At 36.3% G+C, this 25,041-nt stretch overlaps 2 protein-coding genes across 4 annotated transcripts in view; both read left to right on the forward strand.

Moving 5' to 3' along the window:
* The window catches only part of LOC142349671 (geranylgeranyl transferase type-1 subunit beta-like), a 274,458-nt gene that overhangs the window by 33,615 nt on the left and 215,802 nt on the right, over nucleotides 1-25,041 (forward strand). The gene's annotated exons all lie outside the window — the stretch shown is intronic.
* Nucleotides 19,242-25,041, forward strand: part of LOC142349205 (uncharacterized) — a 69,937-nt gene continuing 64,137 nt past the window's right edge. For all 3 annotated transcript variants that reach the window (XM_075400615.1, XM_075400616.1, XM_075400617.1), the window contains exon 1: nucleotides 19,242-19,413. In XM_075400615.1, coding sequence (XP_075256730.1) covers nucleotides 19,269-19,413 — 145 coding nt within the window. In that variant the 5' untranslated portion in view covers nucleotides 19,242-19,268. The remainder of the gene's footprint in view (nucleotides 19,414-25,041) is intronic.

The raw sequence follows: 25,041 nt of genomic DNA on the forward strand, positions 1-25,041 counted from the left end.
TAACGTCACCGTGTCCGCTACCACAATACTGTTCTTGCAAAAATCTCTTTAGTTTATTAGAGCCTTTTTCGTCGTTTGCTATAACCAAAAAGTCGAGAGTTACTGAAAATTGTCTTCCACACTCGTTCGAAAACGTAAACTCAAAGGCTCTAATATTTGGTGAGCAAAAGTTTCGCTAACTCTCTGAAAACGGAACTCCATCTGCTCTCTAAGAAATCGTTTCACTGCAATAGCTTCTCGCATATCAAAAACGTTCTTAATTGTTCTGGTGGCTTCAATTCCAGCTTTGGCGCTCCGCCACACTATCCAGAAACGATTTCCAGAGAATGCATAAGACAGAAGTTATTGGCTAAAATGAGGAAAATGAGGTGTTTCAATACATTTCCCCTATATCACGGTAAGATAGTTCTCAGTTGACCGTTTACCGGATGGTCTGTGAGCATACATTCTACTGTCATTAAAACTGAGTCGAAAGAGATGCTGACTTTTGGGTAATGTAGCATTACTTTTGACCCCAAAACGATGTTGCGTAAGTTTCAAAGCCATCATATAATTCAGTGTACGCAACTCTAGTATGCAGTGATGGGCCAATAATTAAAATACCCATGTCCGGAATGAATGCAGCTTGGTACCCCGTTTGGTTCTCAATATGATTGATCTGGGTAGCATAGTTAATATCACAATCATTGGCAAAAAACTTAACATCTCATTAACCATAGTTCCCAACACAGTTATCTGAACCCTAGATTTTATTAAAACAAGTGCCAAATTGATTCAAATCTTAGAAGTGAAAGGAATTGAGAAGCAGTAGTGACATACAACGTCACATAACAAATTGTAAATTCATATTAAGTCCAAGTTAAATAAATATATAGTTAAATACAAGTCCCCTAAATCACATTAACAAAGAAAGAAACACAAAAAACGTCAATCGGAATAAGTTCAGTTAAAAAGTCAGTCACAATGCTAATCGAAAGGTCTCAGAACACTAATTACTGTCTTGAAACCCTCCTACATTTTTTGTAGAGAAAAATTGCCGCAGGCACTCCAAATATCACTCCTGCAGGGACAAGAGTGCCCAAAAGTATGACTCTTGTGGAGCCATCCGCTCCACTCATGAGTTACTGGCCACAAATTTCGTCCCAAAAAAGACTAAACGATTTAGCCTCTCCGGCGTTAAAATAATTTGTCCCCAACAACTCCACTGATAAAATCAATTGAAATGTTTTAGCACATCTCTGATCTGAAAACACTAGGTGATAACTTTCTTTAAACAATGAATTGCACACTTTTTACATAATAATGGACTATATTCCACTCCCCCAACCATGTAATACAAACTATTTCAACAATCATTTTCCATTAACCCCCAACCCCCCACCCCGAATAAAACTTTCACAAGCTGTTGGTTTCTGGCTTCGTTCTTGTTTCGAATTAACGGAAAGTCAAAATTATAGATCAATCTCAAACCAATATTTGAACGACAAAACTATTAATATTTAAACGACGAAAACAACAATCATTTTTGACCTCTGAAAGACTCAGAAATCGACAAAACGTCCTTTCAACACAAACTAGTCCCTCAAGCATAACCAAAACTACCCTCGGGTGCCGTAGTTACCATCAAAATACAGACAAAACAATGACATTGAAATTTGTTTGGACGCCGAACCTGTCTTTATTATAACTCTAAGAACTATCCCTTTTTATACTCGCTTGCTTTGTTCTGAGAGGTCAAACCAAAAAAAATGCCAGTTCAACAATTATCTACACTCTTGTGCGTCAAAACAGAGGGTAACTCTTGCAGTCAAAACAAAAAAACCGCCTAATAATTGTAAATGACCCTCCAAGCAACCCTCTAAATAAGCATAACCTCTCTAAATGAGGCGCCAAGGTTTTGTTTCCCCAAAACAGTTTGGTATTATTTATTTTCTAAACTACCCAGAAACACAAGTAAATTATTGTCAAAATTGAAACAAGCGGCAGTTAAAATCCCTTATACAAAACATCAGCACATTTTAAAGCCCCCATCTGAAATCAGATTGTTACTCTTTGGAACAAGGCCACTGTGAAACCTTATGCAGATTATAGCGTAGCAACCTAACAAAAGAAAACTAATCAAAGCCAGATACCAAAACAAATAAATAATCGCAAAATCTCCTCTATTCGATTTAATGTCAAACTTGCAAAGCTTTAATTTATTTTTTATCCCCGCTACAGATATAAATTTCATCCTTGCATCGTTTCAATCCACCAATCTTTTGAAAGGAACGTTTTTTTATTAAGAACACATTAGAGCTATTTGCTGTTCTTTAGATTTCTTTTGAGCACCACAATCCATCGAGTATTCGTACAATCAACAACATTATCGATTATTGAACAATTTCAGAGCTTATTCAGCCTATAAAAATTAAAAAAAGAGTTTTGTTACCTGCAGCCTATTCGAGAAAAATGTATCAATTGAAGATTTCACAGTAATCAGTTACAAAATACTAAAATAAAATCCACATTCTTTTCCGCCTTCATCCTTTCGAATCACAATTAGTCGAGTTTGACTGTAAATTGCCATATTGAGAAAAGTCATAGATCAGTGAATTGAGCAAAATAGTCCTAATGAAATTTATGACTTGCCCCCAACTCGAAGATTTAGATCAAGTTACATAATTGACAACCCCGCTCTTCCTTCCCAACAGTTGACGACAGTAAAATACAACAAATTATAGCTATGTTTGTTTGGAAAGTTGCTTTTTTGTGGCCGTATTTGCCAATAAAATATCTGCAGCTCCCAACGCATGAGATAACCACATTCTGTAATCAGGAATCTTATTTTTTTTCAACAGAAAGTCCTCGAAGCAGAAAAATTTGTAAATATAAATGTTTTCCTACCGTTTCCGCCCTATAATGCAACATTGTCTATCTTTCTAAGTGAAATAGCCAAAAACTGGATAACAGTCACTTTTGAACACCCTTCAAACGATCAATAGATCACACAGACTCTCAATATCAAAATATCGATCAAACTGCCCATAAAACCTCTCAGCCAGTGTGAATGGATTATTACTGATTATATTATCTCAAGAGAAACCATACAAAAAATGTTTTCGAGAGTAAAGACAAATAGAATCGAAAATGTAAACAGGTTGACTTAACCAATACCACTCACAGATATCCTGACGTACTGTGAAACAAATTACTTAGAAAATTGAATCAGATGAAGCCGGAATAATTTTCATTTTTACTTTCCCACTAGCGTCAAAATCCACACTACTTATGGAATACGAAAAGATCCCAATATCGATGCCATTGCAGGCTGGTACTTCAAGCATACGGGATTTGGAGGACTGATATATCGCGAGAACTGATGACAAGAGCAAGACAGCAGCGGCATCGGAAAATGATTTGGAGAAAAGCGTTGTTATAAAGGTTTTCACTATATGCAAGCAAACCTTCGCAATGAAGAAAACGAGCTCAACATGCTTCGCAGCGCTGCCAATAGAAGACCAGTATCGATCGCTAGAGAATTGCAATTTGAAATCAATAAAGTTACCTTTGAAGGAGAAAGCCTACGCTTTGGGAGATGGCTTATCACATCTGCGCATTCTAATTTCAATTTACATCAAAGACGAATGATCTCCAGCTTACCAATGCCAGTGGAAATCCACTAAGGGTGCACGGTTTGTGTGATAACCATTAGATGCGGACACGAAATTCAAGGACGAAATAATCAGCTCAAGTCTGATTTGGAAACCTGTTCCAAGGATAACTCTATGATTTGTTCAACAACTTTCCAGAGCTGGACAGCCTTCCACACCTACCAAATAAAACGACCGCTCGCATTAAACTCTCTCAAGAGGTGCAAAAGCAGATAATTCGTCTGCCAGAGGAGCAGAAGAGCGATTCTTGTGCGATATAGAGCCCTTAAACAACCGATTACATTCCAGATTCAGAAAATTAGAGTTAAAGCAACAGAACATATATCAGGGTTTACAACTATCAACAACTCACTCACAGTTGGACTACTTTCTTTCCTTTTATTGCAAGCTTTTCATTTTTATGGACATACTTGACCCATAAAAAACTGCCAATACACAAGAAAGTCCCTTTTTGTGTAATCCTTTAGGGACAAGCAATAAAAACAAAACCAGTCTCCGCAGATTCCGAGGAGGATTCCAATTATTTGATGGCACATCCTTACCCCAAAAACCACAAGAAAAATGTCGTTAATCCTGAACAATAGTTTCAGATACAACATCAAAATGACAAGCTAGAATTTTGCAAAATCATCACAATGAACTCTACCCAGATGTACCAAACGTATATTCGCGCATAGGCATGGTTTAATGATTTAGCTAATTGCTTGACCTCATAACTTTTACATGATAGCTTGAAACTTCTCAAAAAAGGGGTCATGACTGTTAAATTGTGGTTGGCTTCTCAGTGTGACGAAGAAAAATATTCCGTGGTTGCAAAAAAAATTCAATTATAGAAGGCTTTAAACTATCCCCATTCTATTTTTCATTGCATGTTAAAATACAATCATGATTATTGCAGTAATTTGATAGGAAGCAGAAAAATTGTAAATTTCACTTTTTTAAATAAAAAGGTGTTCATTTGCTTAAAAGAAGAATGGCATTTCAATCAGTCGGCAAGTGTAATGGATTTTCAAAGAACAATTTTGATTTGACTAAAAAGGAATTGAAAACAATGCAGATACAAAACAGAAGAATGTGAACAGCACAAAAAAAAGAATGTGATAAAAACCAAAGACTGCAAAAAATGGAAAAAGAGAAAAAAGGAATAAAGGAAAAGCGATTCAATTTCATTCAAAAACAGTTGGTTTAATATTCAGATTTTAATTTTCTTCTATCTCTAAAAAACCAAATTTGAAACTTGATTGAAATCCTTTACAAGATAGGCAACAAGCCCTCACTGATTGCTGACGTTAAACTCTAACGGCCAGACCACTCCGCTTTTAAGAATAAAGGTGGCATAGAAATAAGAAAACGTTTCGTCAAGTGATAAAATTCATTTATCAAAACATTATTACCGCAGTTAAAAATAGCACAAGTAAAGAATTCATAATTGAAAAATCAATCTTCGTTAGAGATAGACCGCACAGCAAGTAACTTGAAATCAATAAAGTTACCTTTGAAGGAGAAAACCTACGCTTTGGGAGATGGCTCATCACATCTGCGCATTCTAAGTTCAATTTACATCAAAGACGAATGAATTCCAGCATACCAATTCCAGTGAAAATCCACGAAGGGTGCACGGTTTGTGTGATAACCATTAGATGCGGACACGAAAATTCAAGGACGAAATAATCAGCTCAAGTCGGATTTGGAAACCTGTTCCAAGGATAACTCTATGATTTGTTCAACAACTTTCCACAGCTATATAGCCTTCCAAACCTACCAAATAAAACAACCGCTCGCATTAATCTCTCTCAGGTGCAAAAGCAGATAATTCGTCTGCCAGAGGAGCAGAAGAGCGATTCTTGGGCAATATAGAGCCCTTAAACATCCGATAACATTCGAGATGCAGAAACTTAGAGTTATAGCAATAGAACATATATCAGGCTTTACAACTATCAACAACTCACCCACAGTTGGACTACTTCCTCTCCTTTTATCACAAGCATTTAATATTTATGGACATACTTGACCCATAAAAAACTGCCAATACACAAGAAAGTCCCTTTTTGTATATTCCTTGAGGGACAAGCAATAAAAACAAAACCAGTCTCCGCAGATTCCGAGGAGTTTTCCAATTATTTGATGGCACACTCCGACCCCAAAAATTACAAGAAAAATGTCGTTAATCCTGAACAACAGTTTCAGATACAACATCAAAATTACAAGCTAGAATTTTGCAAAAACATCACAATGAACTCTAACCAGATGTACCAAACGTATATTCGCGCATAGGCATGGTTTAATGATTTAGCTAATTGCTTGACCTCATAACTTTCACATGATAGCTTGAAACTTCTCAAAAAAGAGGTCATGACTGTTAAGTTGTGGTTGGCTTCTCAGAGTGACGAAGAAAAATATTCCGTGGTTGCAAAAAAAAGTTTAACTATAGAAGGCTTAAAACTATCCCCATTCTATTTTTCATTGCATGTTTAAATACAAGCATGATAATTGCAGTAATTTGATAAGAAGCAGCAATATTGTAAGTTTCATTTTTTTAAAATGAAATGGTGTTCATTTGCTTAAGAGACGAATGACATTTCAATCAGTCGGCAAGTGTAATGGATTTTCAAATAACAATTTTGATTTGACTAAAAAGGAATTGAAAACAATGCAGATACAAAACAGAAGAATGAGAAGAGCACAAAAAAAGAATGTGATAAAAACAAAAGGCTGCAAAAAATGGAAAAAGAGAAAAAAGGAATAAAGGAGAAGCGATTCAATTTCAATCAAAAACAGTTGGTTTAATATTCAGATTTCAATTTTCTTCTATCTCCAAAAAACAGTTTTGAAAACTGGTTTAAATCTTTCACAAGATAAGCAACAAGCCCCCACTGATTGCTTAGGTTAAACTCTAACAGCCAGACCACTCCGCTTTTAAGAATAAAGATGACATAGAAATAAGAAATCGTTTCGTCAAGTGATTAAATTCATTTATCAAAACATTATTACCGCAGTTAAAAATAGCACAAGTAAAGCATTCATAATTGAAAAATCAATCTTCGTTAGAGATAGACCGCACAGCAAGTAACTTGAAATCAATAAAGGTACCTTTGAAGGAGAAAGCCTACGCTTTGCGAGATGGCTTATCACATCTGCGCATTCTAAGTTGAATTTACATCAAAGACGAATGAATTCCAGCATACCAATTCCAGTGAAAATCCACGAAGGGTGCACGGTTTGTGTGATAACCATTAGATGCGGAAACGAAATTCAAGGACGAAAGAATCAGCTCAAGTCTGATTTGGAAACCTGTTCCAAGCATAACTCTATGATTTGTTCAACGACTTTCCAGAGCTGGACAGCCTTCCACACCTACCAAATAAAACAACCGCTCGCATTAAACTCTCTCAAGAGGTGCAAAAGCAGATAATTCGTCTGCCAGAGGAGCAGAAGAGCAATTCTTGAGCGATATGGAGCCCTTAAACAACCGATAACATATAACATTCCTGATTCAGAAACTTAGAGTTAAAGCAATAGATAATATATCAGGGTTTACAACTATCAACAACTCACTCGCAGGTGGACTGATTCCTATCTTTTTATCGCATGCATTTCATATTGATGGACATACTTGACCCATAAAAAACTGCCAATACACAATAAATTCCCTTTTTGAATAATCCTTGAGGGACAAGCAATAAAAACAAATCTCCGCAGATTCCGAGGAGTTTTCCAATTATTTGATGGCACACTCCGACCCCAAAAATCACAAGAAAAATGTGGTTTATCTTGAATAACAGTTTCAGATACAACAGCAGAATTACAAGCTAAAATTTTGCAAAATCATCACATTGAACTCTACCCAGATGTACCAAACGTATACTCGCGCATAGGCATGGTTTAATGATTTAGCTAATTGCTTGACCTCATAACTTTTACTTGATAGCTTGAAACTTCTCAAGAAAGGGGTCATGACTGTTAAATTATGGTTGGCTTCTCAGTGTGACGAAGAAGAATATTCCGTGGTTGCAAAAAAAAATTTAATTATAGAAGGCTTTAAACTATCCCCATTCTATTTTTCATTGCATGTTTAAATACAAACATGATTATTGCAGTAATTTGATAGGAAGCAGGAAAATTGTAAATTTCACCTTTTTAAATAAAAAGGTGTTCATTTGCTTAAGAGACGAATGACATTTCAATCAGTCGGCAAGTGTAATGGATTTTCAAAGAACAATTTTGATTTGACTAAAAAGGAATTGAAAACAATGCAGATACAAAACAGAGGAAAGAGAACAGCACAAAAAAAGAATGTGATAAAAACCAAAGACTGCGAAAAATGGAAAAAGAGAAAAAAGGAATAAAGGAGAAGCGATTCAATTTCATTCAAAAACAGTTTGTTTAATAATCAGATTTCAATTTTCTTCTATCTCCAAAAAACAGTTTTGAAAACTGGTTTAAATCTTTCACAAGATAAGCAACAAGCCCCCACTGATTGCTTAGGTTAAACTCTAACAGCCAGACCACTCCGCTTTTAAGAATAAAGATGACATAGAAATAAGAAATCGTTTCGTCAATTGATTAAATTCATTTATCAAAACATTATTACCGCAGTTAAAAATAGCACAAGTAAAGCATTCATAATTGAAAAATCAATCTTCGTTAGAGATATACCGCACAGCAAGTATACAACATGAATCAAAAGCTTAAAAAATTGTCGCACCGTCAAGATAGACCTTTAAGAGAAATTTATGGCGCAATCAATGCTTTGGACAGAATTGAGCTACCATTATTCGTTTAAGAATGACTCTTTTATGAGCCAAATCTCCCTTAGACAAACTCAATTAAACCTAATTTCTAGCCAACATTAACAAATTAGCAAGTAGTGATGCTGGAAAATGGTGTTTAAGTTGAACTCTTTTGAGAGGTAGCGATATCCTCCAAATGGTAGACTAAATGAATAACACCAGCTGACAGACGGGGTTGAAAGGTGACAAAAATTATTTAGGATTATGAATATTAAACCAACTGTACCGTACTTGTGATAAGGGCAATGGATTGTTTGTTACGAAAACAACATATCAATCGAAAAAAACAAAATATTAGCCTGACCCCCAATTTTTTTGTAATGAGGAAATAAATGACGATCTATTTTTCCAAGGAGAAAAAGAAATAAAGGAAACTTTATTTGAAATAAAAAAACATCTAATTACTGATAAGTTTTACCAAAAACTACAAATAACAGACGCACAACCAATGCAATTTTCTGGGCTCGCAAAAAATCACAAAAGAACACCTGCACCCGCCCCAATTTATCTATTCAAAAAAATTTTCCGAACAATTCTTAATTTACTTATTTTTTTCATGTTATTTCGAATACGTTTGTTATAGTTTTCAAATGGACTAACTGCTTTAAATATAGATTATTTAAATCAATAGATTAGAAGAAGCCCTAAGAAGCACAAAACAATAATGTTTTTTCACAAATTTAGAATAATGTGAAAATTTTGGCAGCTCGTTCCTTTTTTCACGAATCTTAACGGATCTATTGCCCCATAAAATAACAGTACGGGGCCGAAATTTAAAGACGTTTTTGTAAAGTTGACTGAAATTTGGTGGAATCAAACAGCTCAATAAACAGAAGAATAGATCTGGAACTATGAAATGACGCAATCAACAGCACTATAACAAAACACCAATCAAAACTGTAACTCTGTAGCACCAACAATCTGTGAGATTATTTGAAGGAAATGAGTTAGAGGGTAAAATGTTCTTTTAGAGAAAAAAAGAAAATGTTCTGTTAGAGGGTAAAAACAACCAATAAAACCAGAGACCTCATAAAAAACTGGAATATTTCTCATCCAGGCGATGAAAAATATAATCTCTAGGAGGAGTCGGTAGTCTGCTTTTGTCTTGAAGCAGAACGGCCAACTCACTCAAGACGAGGATCGAGAGCGGCACACACTGGATGTTTTTTGCGACACAAGGTCAATATGAGGAGCCTGCCCAACAAGGGAAAAAGGAATCCTGAACTGGGTAAGAACCAACTTAGAAAGAGAGAAAAGCGTCTTAAGAGGAAAGCGAAGTGTTTACTTAGGGACGTAGTCGTCCGTAGTTTGAGTTAGCTTCTCATTTTTTGCGCTGATGTTCAGCGTACTTCTATATGTCGTTTTGGAGTAATGACCATTGGAAATAATATTAAAATATGTCAAACTTAGAAAATTTAAGGAAAGATGCTCAAGAGTATAGTTCCTAGAAAATTGTGTAGATATTGATTAAGATAATGAAAGATCTTCTGTTCCAAAAAACGACATATTCTCTGAGCAGGCATAAGATACATTTCAACGTTTATTAATGAAAGACGAGTTGAGAAAAGCTAAAACTAATTTTGTTGACCTGCGAGAAAAAGCGGCAACTAGTAGGTCAAAAGTCAGTGGCCCTCTGAAAGTAAATTTTTGGCCTGAGTAGTTGTCTTTCTACGCAAAATATTTGCTAAAATTCACTAAAGAACACCTGCAGCAGCCCCATTTGGTCTATTCAAAAAAATTTTCCGAACAACTCTTAATTTACATATTTTTTTTCATGTTATTTCGAATACGTTTGTATATATAGTTTTCAAATGGACTAACTGCTTTAAATATAGATTATTTAATTCAAAAGATTAGAAGAGGCCCTAAAAAACATAAAACAATTAAGTTTTTTCACAAATTTAGAATAATATGAAAACTTTGGCAGCTAGTTCCTTTTTTCAGGAATCTAAACACATCACTTATGACATTAAGTGGGATCTACTGCCCCATACAATAACGGTACTGGGCCGATGTTTAAACCCCTTTGCGTAAAAGTGACTGAAATACAACTGACTTTGGTGCAATCAAACAGCTCAATAAACGGAAGAATAGATCTAGAACTATGAAATAGCGCAATCAATAACACTATATCAACATAACGATCAAACTTGTAACCCTGTAAATCCAAAGATCTGTGCAATTTTTTGACAGAAATGAGTTTCCAATTTCAACCGTATTGTGTACTGTTAGAGGGGAAAGACAACCAATATAAACAGAGACCTCATAAAAACTGGAAAATTTTATCCTCCAGGCGATGAAAAACATAATCTCTAGGCGGAGTCGGTATACTGCTTTTGTCCTGAAGCAGTACCTCCAACTCACTCAAGACGAGGAATGAGAGCGGCACACACTGAATGTTTTTTTGCAGTACAAGGGCAATGCAAGGAGCTTGCCCAACAAGGGAAAAAAATCTTAAGCTGGGTAAGAACCAACGCAAAGCGAGACAAAAGCGACTTAAGAGGGAAGCGAAGTGTTTACATAGGGCAGTAGTCGTCTGTAGTTTAGGTTAACCTCTCAACTTTGGCGCTGATGTTCAACGTACTTCTACATGTCGATTTGGAGTATTGACCATTGGAAATAGTATTAAAACATGTCAAACTTGAAAATGTAAGAAAAGTTGTTCAAGAGTTTAGTTCAAGAATTTTGTAGATATTGATTAAAAAAAATGAGAAGTCTCGTGTTCAAGATAACGACAACTTCACTGAGCAGGCATAACATACTTTTCAACGTTCATCAATGAAAGACCAGCTGAGAAAAGCTGAAAACAAATTTGTTGACCTGTGAGAAAAGGAGGCGACTAGTAAGTCTGAAACCAGTTGCGCTTCGACAATTGAATTTTCGGCCTGAGCAGTCATTTTTCTAGGCGAAACTGTTCGCTCATTTATAGAAATTGATTCAAAAAGAATAAATCAAGAGCTATAGAGGATGTCGCGCCGTCAAGATGGACCTCTAAGAGAATACTATGGCGCAGTCAAAGCTTCAGACAGAATTGAGCTACCGTTTTTTGTCAAGGAATAACTTTTTTCCGAGCCCCTTTACAAGAACAACTTAAATGAACTTAAATATTAGCAGACATTAACAAATTAGCGAGTAGTTTGCAGGAAAATGGGGTTTGTGTTGAAGAATTTTGTAGATAGAAGCATCCTACAAAATGCACGCTAAAAATGTTAAAAAACAACAGCTGACAGAATATTATCAAAGTTGGAAAGTTTCTTTAGGAGAATGAACTGAATTTTCGAGAAAAAAACAACATATCAGAAAAGGTCAACATATTGGTTAATTGAAAAGATTCACCTCATGAAGATAATGAAAAGAATAACAATTCAAGTGAATCATATCACAAAGGTTATATCATACCTCTTTGTGATCTGCCAACATTCATCACGTGCCACTCATACTTCTCTCATACGTAACTTTCAATTGCTTGAAAACGTTTTTCGATCTCTTTTAAAAATCAAGAGGTCATTTTGACGCAGGAAAAGAGTCTCAGGACCTGCTCAACTAAGGAAGAATAAAACCGAAACTGGGTAAGAATCAACGTAGAGCGAGACAAATTGTCTCACGGGGGCAGCAAACTGGTTACTTACGGACGTATTGGTCCGTAGTTTGAGTGAGCTTCCCAATTATGGTGCTGATGTTCAGCGCAGTTCTAGACAAGTTGCTTATATCAAATGTTGAGTCTGAGCAATGGCCAATGGATATAAAGATTAAAACATTTCAAAAATTAGAAAAATTAGGAATGGTTGTTCAAGAGTGTACTTCCTGGAGAAATGTGTAGATATTGACTAAACTCACAACGTTTATGAAAGAAAGACAAGCGACGAGCTGAGAAAAGTTTTTTGTTGACCTGCGAGAAAAGGCGACTAGTAGATCGGAAATCAAGAGCTCCGTGAAAGTAAAAACTTTGGCCTTAGTTCCTTTTCCTCTACGCCAAAACGGTTTGCTCATCGATGGAAAACAATTCAAAAAGAATGAATTAAAAGCTTGAAAAACTGTCGCACAATCAAGATAGACCTTTAAGAGAAAACTATGGCACAGTCAAGGCTTTAGACAAAATAGAGCTACTAGTGTTTGTAAACAGTTTGCTATTTTTGGACCAACACACTCTATAAGTCTAATTTAATTGACACCATTCTCTAGCAGCTATTTAGAAATTAGCAAGTACTATTTATCTAAATGTAGGAAATGGGACAAAAGCAGCATATTTTTAAGTTTAATTACAGTTACAATTACCTTTCCAAAATTTTGTTTACAATCAATAACCGCAAGGGAATATATTTCTTTGTCTTTTTTTCTCAATTTCCGGACTTTTTAAGTCCTGAAAGGAAATAATATATCTGAGTACTTTTTAAAGCAAGATAATTCAGAACAGCATTGTGTAAGAAATCCAGCTGGAAGATTGTCTGGAACAAAGAAACTTTTCTCGTTGAGGCACGAAAAAATCATTGAAGCACGATGGATTGTCAGTTACCCCATATAATGGAAGACTGCAATAAAAGTGATCAAAGGTACAAGATTTGTGCTTGTTAGATTTTATTACAATATTTATTTTGGTTATACTTCTGATGCATTAATTTCTCTATCTTTTGCATTTGATGCTTTACTTTATTTTTGCATCTATCTTTTGCTTCTGAATACCTCCTTTGGTTCCGTTTTTCTCCCAAAATTAAAAATGATGACCAGCATCTTATGAGTTTTTGCCAGAGTTTTGTATAGACAACGTAACGTTTTCAGAAACAGAGGTTAGAACCTTAATAATGCGCTATGATTCAACCACCATGGGTGCTGATAACATTCCTTCATTCGTTCTTCGTGAGTACTCGACATCTTTAACTTCAGCAGTTCAACAAGTCTTTTACTGGGTTACCATAAATTGCACCTGGCTTTTTTTATGGAAGAGATCGTATAATACGCCCTTGGTTGAAAAATACAGTCCAGTAAAAATTTTATGTATACTTTTTTTGGTATTCCAACATGTTTTGATTTTGTTTATCCAAAGATCCAAAGGTGAAATTTTTAGTTCGCAAACAGCAACACGGATTCATGAAATTAAAGAGCACTGTAACTCAAATGGTTGATTACTTAGATATTAATTATAACTCTCAAGACAATAGCTCTCCTGCATTTTCAGTTTATTATGACATCAGGAAGGCCTTTGACACTGTTCCTCATTATTAAGAGCTGTCTAAATTTCAAATTCATGGCTTCTATCGCCGTTTTATGGTGCTTTTGAGTCTTGACTTTCTGATCGCTTACAGTGCGTCAAAGTGAAAGACACTCTCTCTCCTCTCTTGAATGTGACACCTGGTGTACCAAGGCAGTGTCCTTGGACCACTTCTTTTTCTGTTATTTATCAATGATATGCCAAAAGCAATCTCACATGGATCGTATTTTCTGTACGCTGATGATTTGAAAATTTTCACATGCTGCGAGTCAAAACTTGTACAACAAGATCTCAACACCTTACAGCAGTGGTCAGTTTTAAATTGCTTGAGCTTTCATCCGTCTAAATGTAAATTTTTACGTTTCAATTTTGATTGTTCGCAAGTATTAAAACTTGGTGAGGCAGCACTGGATTAGATCGACTATATTGAAGATCTTGGCTTCACCATGTCAAGTAGTTTGAGCTAGCAGCGTCACATTGATACGAAATTAGCTAAATCCGAAAAGATTTTCTATTTTATAAAGCAAAATGTGCTTTTCCCGATCTCAGCAAGGTGGAAAATTTTATTGTATCAAAGCCTCGTCATCTCCATCCTTCTTTAGGGTTGATCTGTATGGCAGTATTCCGTAACTATTTTTCTACAATACAGAGGCAACCTTACTTAAAACTTTGCAAGCAAACTGAAGAAACTATGCGAATTGCAAGTAGTTTTTACAACACGGAAATTAAGATCGTGCCTCCCCACCCTGAAATCATCTTTCGATAGAGACCTGAAATCCCACGTGGTATATGAGATTAAATGTAATGGATGCGGATCCATCTATGTGGGGCAAACAAGCCGGCATGTTACCAAAAGGATAACAGAACATCAAAAGAAGGATTCACAGCTGGGTCAAAAACTAATGATTATCGAAGCCATATATATCAGCAAGCTGAAGCCGGCACCAAAAACACGCGATGAAAATAGGGGGAGGAAACTCGCGCTAAAATATTAGTTCAAATCATAATTTTGACTAGATGAGAATACATAGGGCAAAAAACATTTTGTGCATGACAAAACGAAATTTGCAAAACCTCCACGAGAGGGATACTTATGGTTAGGGCAAATTCGGAATAACCCTAAAAATGCAAGAGCTTGGCCAATATCGAAAAATCCGGAATAGGAATGTTTTTAAATAAATTGATAACAGATGTAAATATGAGTTGTAAATAGGCCAAACATTGCATATAGGGAGAATTTTCGATTGACTTTGTAGAATATTTCCTAAAATTTTTTTAATTGTCGTCTCAGACAAATGTAAATACAGATTCATTTTATCTTTTAACAATTTGTAAAACAGTTTTAACTTGACGATGAACGTAAAGTTCGAAAACGTTTGTTGAAAATATTGGAAGTAATTTTAATTTGACAAATTGGTTTCTTTTACATATATTCACAAGCTGGAGAAATTTCAATCAAGAGTTTTCAGATGGATTATTTCTGATCGCGATTATGTTTCTGCACTAAAGAGACTCTTTCTTAACAGTTTGCTACCAGAAGATTCAGGCAGATATGTTGCTGGTCTGGAAAATGATCAATAAACAAGCGGCGGTTGAGAGTGAAATACAAAATAGTTTTTTCAACACCAGGTCATCGACTCTTGGAATGTTAAGCGTGCCTAAAACGCAGAAGTTTTGCTCTGAAGATAACTTTTTTGTCAGGGCCACCAGATGTGGAAACGAACTGCTAAAGCTAAATGTTATTAAATTCGATATTCCGCTGAGCATATTTCGTACTACAGTACATATTTTTCTAGTTGAAAAACGTGCTAATTTTAACATTGATATCTCTTGTTCTTATTTTGTAAAATGTTTTTGTATAAATTGTCGCTCTTAATTTCTCTTGATGCCTGGACTAAATGATCTCTTCACTCCTGATTTGGAATTGAGTTTTTTACTGCTACTACTACTTAATTTTTGACTGCTGTCAGGATATAGAAATACACAGAGGACAGTTGACTTGCTGCCCCCGAGTTGACCGACTACACTTTTAGGGGAGGGGCTTTCTCTTAATTGACCTTTTTTCTGAAGCGTACCAATACGTGGATTCCCTGAATCAAACGGAAAAGAAGCTAGACTACGTCAGGAACATGATCTTGCCCAGGTTCAGAAATTACTGGCGCACGTCGAGTTCAATGCGGATATTGGAGATGTGATACGGCTGGGGCGGCACGAGGAGGGCGAGACTAGAACAATACTTTTGAAGATTCCGAATGCCTATCAACGACGAATGATTTTATTTTCTGCGAGAAAACTGAAAACCTTTGGCGAACCTATGTTTTTTGGGTCGACAACTAACAAAAGAAGAAGCTGATCGTGAAAACCAAGCTTTAATGCGAAGACGTGAACTAATCAATGATGGCACCAAACCAAAGAATCTTCGAGTTCGTGACGGAAATTTGTTCATCCGGCGAGGCACAAAATGGGTCAAGGAGAAAACACCCGAAGTCCACGGGTCCTTTTGACTAACCACCTTCCTCAACATTCTTATCTACAATGCCAGAAGTATACTCGAATATAACCGACGAACCTCTTTCTCCAATTCCATAACAGTAGCAAATCATTACCAAATCATTTGCCTTACAGAAACGTGGCTTACTGAAAGTGTCAAAGACAGTGCAACCTTCCTCTCCAACTTTACAATACACCGAAAAGACCGACCAAGTGCAAAGCGGGCTACAAAACACGGTGGTGCACTTTTAGCTGTTGTTCGAAACATTCCAAGTTGTGAAATTGTCTCAAGCTTCAAGGAATGTGTTGTTATCCGGTTGCTGATGTACAAACCCATCATAATCTGCTGTCTTTACAGTGCGCCGCTTAACAGTCATTACACATGGTCAGTTGCTGACTTCGCACAACTTTTGACCTTTCTGAGGTCCAAGCAATATGAATATGGAGCTGTCTGTTCATACATTGCTGGAGATATAAATCTGACCTGTACCCACTGGCCTTCGATGACCTCGACTTCGTCCGACGAGCAGATAATACTGAACAAGCTCTGCGTCCTAAACTTTCAACAACTAATTCGATCTCGAGATGGAAAGTTGTTGGACATTTTCCTATGCAACAAACCCCAGACTGTTTCAAGCATTGTTCATGACCATCATTTTAGAAGCATGTTCAGAAGTGATCATATGCCGTTTCACGCCACGGTCTTCTTTGCTATCAAGCTATCACACACACAACCGCCAAAACCAAGGCAGAAGCTCGACTTTGGAGCCTTTGCATATAAGAAAGCTAATTGGAACGAGATAAACGAGTTTATTGCTCAGCATCCTTTTCTTCCGTACTGTCTGAGCATCGTAGACTTGATGTTAGATCTTTGGTACCAATGGTTTTATGAAATCCTCCAAGATTTCTTACCTATCATCACAAAACACAGATCTGAACTCGCGCCCTAAGTCAGTCATGGATCGTCTCACCTTATCAAAAAATTGAATACCCTTCAACTAAAGCAGCAACGGAAACCAACGCCCACAACTAACCTCAAAATCGAGCATGTGCAAATGAATCTTGCTCTAGCACTTCAACACGACCAACAAGAGCATGAACTTCGACCCTTCCAAGATGGCAAGTTTTCTGACATACAACGCTATCTCAAGTCTGACACCAAGTCAAGTTCTGTGCCCACCGAAATCTTTCTGAATCACCGAACAGCTACTACTGACGTTGCTAAAGCCGACTTGATCAACGATTACTTCCAGTCAGTGTTCACACAGATCCCTTACAGAGTCAAAACAGACAACAAGAACGTTGTAATTCAGTTGAGCCACGTCTACTTCACCACCGAAGAAATCCAGAGCTCACTGCTGCAACTTGATGTAAACAAAGCCAAAGGACCAGACAGGATAGGGATTGCGCTCTTAAAAAACCTCCACAAGTCATTGCCAAAATCGCTTTGTCTACTCTTCAATTTAATAGCTTGCAAAGTTCATTTCCCAACTAAATGGAAAGTAGCTGAAATTGTACCAATCTATAAAGATGGTGACAAACAGGACGCCTCTAAATACAGACCAATCAGCCTTCTGTCTGCAGTGTCGAAATTGCTAGAAACGCTCTTCTTCAACAAACTGATTCCAGTAGTCTACTCAACCTTAAACCTCGCACAGCATGGTTTTCGGCCTAAACGATCGACCACAACAAATCTAATAGAGTACTTGCATGAGATCTTCAGCTGCCTGGACTCCAACCCTTCCTACCTCACGACCTTTTATATCGATTTCCAGAAGGCATTCGACAAATTCGCTCACGATCTACTTTTAGACAAACTATCGGCGCTTGGCATCGGAGGAAACTGCCTAAGTCTGCTTCGAAGCTATCTGTCAAATCGGAAACAAACTGTGCGAATAAATAGTACAACCTCAAAAGAACTTGATGTATTTAGCGGCGTCCCCGAAGGTTCCATTCCAGGCCCGCTGTTCTTCCTAGTCTTCATAAACGATTTGCCGTCCTGTGTTATGTCAAAGTTTTTTGGCTATGCGGATGATTACAAAATTGTAGGGACCAATCCTGTGACGCTCAACATAGATGTCAGAAAACTGTGGAGGTGGTGCGATGATAATCTGATGTCAATGAACCTTACGAAAAGCAAGCTGCTGTGTATTAAAGGCTCTGCCCAAATATCTCTGCCCAATTATACCTTCGAAGCCACTCAATCGATTAAAGATTTGGTCGTCTTTGTTACTGACTCTTTAATCTGGACACTACACGCGAAGAAAAGAACTGAAAAAGCCTTGAATGCATTCCTTCTGCTAAAACGAAACCTGTGCAAGGCAAATTTTGCAACCAGGAAAAATGCATATGTTTGCTACGTCGTGCCAATTGTCAGCTATGGCGCGGCCTTGTGGAAACCATCAAAGGGCGATTTAACTTTACTTGAAAGTGTTCAACGAAAAGCAATGGCCTGGATATTCAAGATCAGCAACAGCGTCCTGTCAAACAAGGAAAACCTGCAGAAAATCAACATCTTGCCACTGTCTATATATCAAGAACTTCATGTCGTGTTATTATTTGCAAAAATGTTATGGGGAAAAGTTGATATAGACTGGCAAAGCCATGTCACTCTCGCTGAGGTGGGAACCCGGAGAGCCCAAGTCACTAGAAATTTTATCTGTAAGCAAATGCGGTTGCAGAAGAGTGTGTCAGATTTTTGGTACCGAGCCTGTCACCTTGCAAATCTGTTCAATGATTATTTCAAATATGATATCCTCCTTGATCGAGAGCACAAGAGCAAACTCCTGGAACTCTACAATCGGTTCTTCATATCCCGCTACAACGAATCAGACCCTTGTACTTGGCGTCTCTTGTGTGGCTGCAATAACTGTAGAGACTTGAAGAAACTCATCTTTACGTAAATAACAATAAATTTTGAACAACTCAATAACCGGGTTTTATGCGAACCCGTGGATTACTTCATCCTAAATCCTTTATTATTATTATTATAAAAGATTTTTATCGAAAACAAGCAAGTGCAATAGTAGATTTTTAATTTTGTTGATTGAGATCATAATTTTTGATATTCCAAATTAGGGATAGCGCAACTGTTTTCAGGTAGTTATAAATGATATTTTGTGAGACGTGATGCCTCGTCATACAAGTCCAGAAAGGAAGCGAGAAAAAGAACGCAGCAGGGACAGAGAAAGAGAACCGAAGAGGAGCTCTAGAAAAGATTCACCTCATGAAGAGTACGAAAAGAAAAACAAGTCCAGTAAATCATATCACAAAGGTACCATGTACCACTCATAATTTTCTGATACTTAACTTTCAATTGCTCAAAATTGTTATTCGAGTTTTTTGTTGGCAATTGGCAAACATTTTTGTCAAGTAATTAGACAGGATTGAGAAAAGTGTATATATTTGTAAATAGTCTCAATCGCACGAGAACACTCTTTTTTGTATTTGTAGTTTTATCGTCAAATAAATAATTGAATGTCTTGAGTTTCCAGTTGAATTTGCATCTTGACCAAGTGAAATTGTCTTTTCTTCTTCGACTTGAATATATTTTTTTGGCGAAGACGACTCTTTTAACACGCGTCCGGAATTCTTTTGTCTAAATTTTTGTAAATGGAGAAAAATGTAGATATTTATAAATAGTCTCAATCGCACGAAAACACCCCTTTTTGTATTCGCAGTTTTATTTTCAGATAAATAATTCAATGTGTCTAAGTTTTTAGTTGAGTTGGCATAATGACCAAGTGAAATTTTCTGTTATTCTTCGACTTAAGATTGTTTTTGCTGTTTGAATGAGTTATGCTTGTAAATAGTAGCTATTTCGAGGGATGTTTTTTGGCGAACATGACTCCTGGCTATTTTTTTTAAATGGCTATTTCACAATCCAAAGTTTTTGGATTGCATTGGTGTGCTGTCTTTTTTTACACCTCTTTGAAAACCAATTTTGATTTAGACAGAGGAGATCCGCTACAATTCGGCTACTACTTTTTCTAAATTCTTTATACACCGATGCGAATTTGACGATGCGAAAAAAGAACAGTTGTCAAAGTCCCCCACAACAAAATAATTAAAAACTACACCTATTCGAAATTGCATAAAATCTTTTAAAGTTGATTGAAAGCTGCCGATATAAAACGAAACAGTGTGTCAAGATTAATAATGCATTGTCAGAAAAAACAGAAATAACTAGTTCCGTTCCACAAGGTTCTATCTTAGGTCCTCTGCTATTCCTTTTCTTCATAAATGACATCACATCAGAAGCTCCTCTCACTGAAAATCTTGGTTTCGCAGACTTCAAACTGATTAGCCTAAATCATGAAGACTTAAAAAAGAGCATGGGAGGAATCAAAAATTGGTACGATCAAATCACATGGCACCAAACTCATCAAAATGTAAAGTTCTCCCTCTCAAAAGCGGACAAAAAGCCGCACTAAAAATCAGGAACAAAGAGAGGTTTCTTTTCAGCGGGATCGGGGTCTGATTGTTTCCAAAAAATCTTATATGTAGCAGGAACTGTAGTCACCGACCTTCGAAAGCAACCAAAGCCTTCTACCAATTATAACGAAGCATGGGCGACAGCGCCTCATCAAAAATTTAATTGAATACATACAGTGGCTATGTTGTACGCATACTATAATACTGTTCTCAAGCATGGCTCCCAAACAAATAGCAGATAGAGAAATGCGAAAAGCTACAAAAGAGTCACTTCGTGTATACTAAATTGAAGCAATGCACCTGCAAGGAAAAACTAATAGCACAAACTGTTGTCCCTAAGGCTCTATGTCGAAATGCATCTTTTTTATCATTGCAATAATTTTAACGTCAAATTGAGTATCGAATTTGAAAAGACCGAACATTGTGCAAGAGGGGAATTAAAATAACAAAAAATTGCTTATTGTAAGCTGACGAAAACTTCCTGGACAGAAACAAACTAATTTACAACATCTTTTTCAAAGTTCCTTTCTTTTGAACATAACCATTAAGCGAAAAATTGAGTGACATCTGCAATTTCGTGCAAACAAAATACGACTTAAACAACAAATACACGTGGAGAATCTTATGTAAAGTGCAACCGACTAACGAAAATCGATTAGAAATTGGACACGAAAATAAGGCTGTCGAAGCACCCCTGGGAAGACCATGTGGAGTATTGGTGGAGCGTCTTTTTGATCGGTAATTTTGTTGGAGCGTATTTAAAAAGGAAGTGCAACGCGTGAAAACAACGCGTGTTGAGGTGAAATTGCTGACGAGCAGAGAGAAGAGAGTGTGCTTTTCTGTTCATGACACTTGTTTGAGAAAGCGAGAAATGTAGGTTTGAAAAATTGTCTAAGCGAGCATTTTTTGATATGCAGCTTTTTGCAAGCAGTTCTATTTTTACTCCAAATTTCTCAGTTAAATGTGTTTCTCTCGTTTATCCAAATCGGTACTAGTGCGTTTGGAAACATTTTTGAACAACAAAAGGGAATTTTACGCTTTCAGTGTCAATTTTTAGCGTTTTACCATTTTGCTTATTTCAAGTTTTTTCAGAAGTTTTTGTATTCTTTAGTTTTTGGTAACATTTGGTTAAATTCAGTTCTAGAAGCTTTGGTTGTCTCTCAATTTGAGCGAATTTTTGGCACTTTGTCGGTTTTTTATTTGCTTTCGAATGAGAAGCAATTATTGTAAACGTGTGCATCTTCTTATGCATTTTTTTGCTTGATCTTTTGTGCTAGAGCAATCTTTTCGCTTGATGTTTTCTAGAACTAGAGCTTTGACTTCTCTAGTGACTTTCTCGCGCACTTCTTCTTGCTTCTAGAATGATTTCAATTGCTCTCAATCTGAAATAAAATTGTTAGAGTTACGATGACAAGTCCCTGACAGCTGAGTGGTTAATGCCTCTGTAAAGGTTTAGGAGTCAGGTCGGAATTCGAAACCTATCGTCGGTTCCTTCCTATTTAACACAACCATTAAGCGAAAGACTGAGTTACATCCACTGCAATTTCGTGCAAACAAAATACGACTATAAAAATAAAGGCACGAGGAGAATCTTATGTAAATGTGGGCTGTGCAACACACTAACGGAAATCGATTAGCAATTGGACACGAAAAAAGGCGGTCTGGATGCGAAAAAAGAACAGTTGTCCGTCCTCTACTTAGACTTTGCAAACGCCTTAACAATGTCCCCAACAACAAAATAATTAAAAAAAACTATAGCTGAAATTGGACGAAATCTTTTAAAGTTGATTGAATTCTACCCAGATAAAAGGAAACAGTGTGTCAAGATTAATAATGCATTGTCAGAAAAACTAGAAATAACTACAATATATTGCAAACGTGAGCGTCTCTTTTATGCATTTTTTTTTTGCTTCTTGTGCTAGAGCAATCTTTTCGCTTGACTTTCTTCTAGAACAATCTTTGAATTCTATAGTGACTTTCTCACGCACTTCTTGCTTTTTGAGTGATTTCAATTGCTCTCAATCTGAAATAAAGTTGTTAGAGTTACGATGACAAGTCCCTGACAGCTGAGTGGTTAATGCCTCTGTAAAGGTGTAGAATTGGTGTAGAGTCAGGTTGGAAATCGACTCCTATAGTCGGTTGATGTTTTGCATCCATAAAGAAAAATTTAGCTAGGCTACAGCCCCTGAATAAAATTGCGCTGCCTGTCATCTGAGAGCAATTTTTCCGACGTTTGTCAGTTTAAGTTTACTATTTCTTTAGGTCTTCTATTTCTCGCTGTAATTTGTCTTTATTATTCCTGATTAATTAACTGTAATTACATAGGTGTTATCACTATCATGTGACACTTGAAAAATAGACAGAACACTTATGACGGAAATGTTTTATATAAAGTTCTAACTTCTTGGTTTTTCTTAACTTTTTAACTAGTTATTTACTTTTTTTCTGTTAAATTTTGAATGAGTGACTGATCTAACATCAGATGTAGTTAAAATTTTTCTCTGAATAATGGGAAGATTTGTTTTGTAGAGAATTTTGTTTGCTTTTTTTAAGGGATTACTTTTGTGTTTCATCAATTTTAGGGATTACGTTTGTCTTTCATCAAACGTAATCCCTATCCGCGTTTTTTTTAAAATTGTTGAACCAGTTACATTTTCTTTCATTTGTTCATAAGTTGTTGCGAGCTACTTGTTCTATTGTATGAAGAGTATTTTTCCGAAACTTCTCTTGGGGTTTCATTTACAAGTAGATTTTTTCAGATGCTTTTTTGGTTTTTGTCGGCTATATATCTGATTTAGTTTTTTCTATTTCAAAGTTTTCAGAATGATCAAGTAGAAGGGGAATAAATTCAGCGAGGATGGTCACTTAATAGCTGGTGTTTTTCATGTCTTTGACTTTATTTGTTCTCAATCATTTCTGACGAGTTTTTGTTGTTTGTTTGAATTTTCTGTTGGCTTATCCCTCAATCGCATGAGGGACTGGGCTTATAGGTTCCTACTAGAGATCAATTTAATTGCTTTATTTTGTCAGTTAGGGTTATTGATTCCTTGGTTTTGACACCAATTGTTTTCAAGAAGTATTGTCGATTAAAAAAATTTTTGAGGGTTTTGATTGCTCTCAAACGAAGTTTGTAGCAATTATATTAGTCCTGTCGGTCTTTTTTATGCGATTTTTCGTTTGACCGTTTATTCGTCCAGCCCATTTGAATTTTTGTCCTCAAAAAAGGTATAAACAGGTAACGCCAGGCGGGCATTAAGTGCTCTTAGAGCCTTTCAGCTCTGTTTCGGCTCAAATTGTTTTGGCGACTTATAATTGTTGTGAAGGGTGGTTCTTAGAGGTGGAACACAACCCCACTGTTGCCCGCACCGCGCTGTTGCGCCCTGCTCCCCCCGATGCACCCCTCCCCCTGGCTAGCTACTGGCCAACAACCGCTCGCTAAAAACAAATTTATACTAATTTTCACAATTTTTTTCAAGCTTCTTGAAAATTTGTCATTTTTGAGTTTTATCAGCCTTTGGTGTCAATGAACCTGCTCTAGGGTTTGATAAAGGTTACTGCATAGTTTCTACTGTTAGTGGAATGGTTTCAACTTTTTAAGATCACGAATTTAAGCATTTTTTTGACAAAACGTGCATTTTTCAATTTTTACATTTTTTTTTTATATTCACGTCTTTCCAGACGCAGGGGCCTGAGAAAGTCCTTAAGGGTTTGATAGTAAATTACTGAAAAATTACTGTAAGTTTTTGTCGTTTTTTCAGGTTTCTCCAGCCTCAAGGGCCAAGGAAAGTCCTCTAGGGTTTGATAATAGGTTAACTATAAAGTTTCTAGATATAATGGAATGTTTTTCAAGATTTTAGCATACGAATTCTAGCTTTTTTTTTTACAAAACTTGCAATTTTTTTTTATTTTTTTACATTTATGGTCATTATTGAGGTTCTTTCAGCCTCAGGGGTCAAAAAACTTTCCGCTTAGGTCCGATAATAAGTTACTCGAATATTTTTTTGTCATGGATTAGTTTTCAACTTTTTATTATTAGAATTTTAAATAATTATTGCGATTTTTTTTAAGTTTTATTTTTTTGTCATTTTTTAGGTTTCTCCACCCTCAAGAGCCGCATAACCTTCTCTAGGGTTTGATAATAGGTTACTACATAGTTTTGAGATGTAATGGAATGTTTTTCATGAATTTAATATCACGAATTTAAGCAATTTTTATGAAAATTGTTTGCAATTTTTTCAGGGGGTTTTGAATCTTTGATTTTTTAAAAAATTTTCCGGCACCAGGGTCCTGGGGACCTCCTCCAAGGTTTGATAATAAGCTGTTGCATAGTTTCTAGAGTTAATGGAATTGTTATCAATCTTTTAATGACTACAGCTTTAGCAATTTTTGGATAAAATTTAATTTCAAAATTTTCGGAAAATTATTATCATGTTCCAAGTTTATGGATGTTTACGAGCCGGTGAAACTG

Source organism: Convolutriloba macropyga, chromosome 11, assembly GCF_964194025.1.
Source record: "Convolutriloba macropyga chromosome 11, txConMacr16.3, whole genome shotgun sequence".
In the NCBI taxonomy this organism is placed as follows: Eukaryota; Metazoa; Xenacoelomorpha; order Acoela; family Convolutidae; genus Convolutriloba; species Convolutriloba macropyga.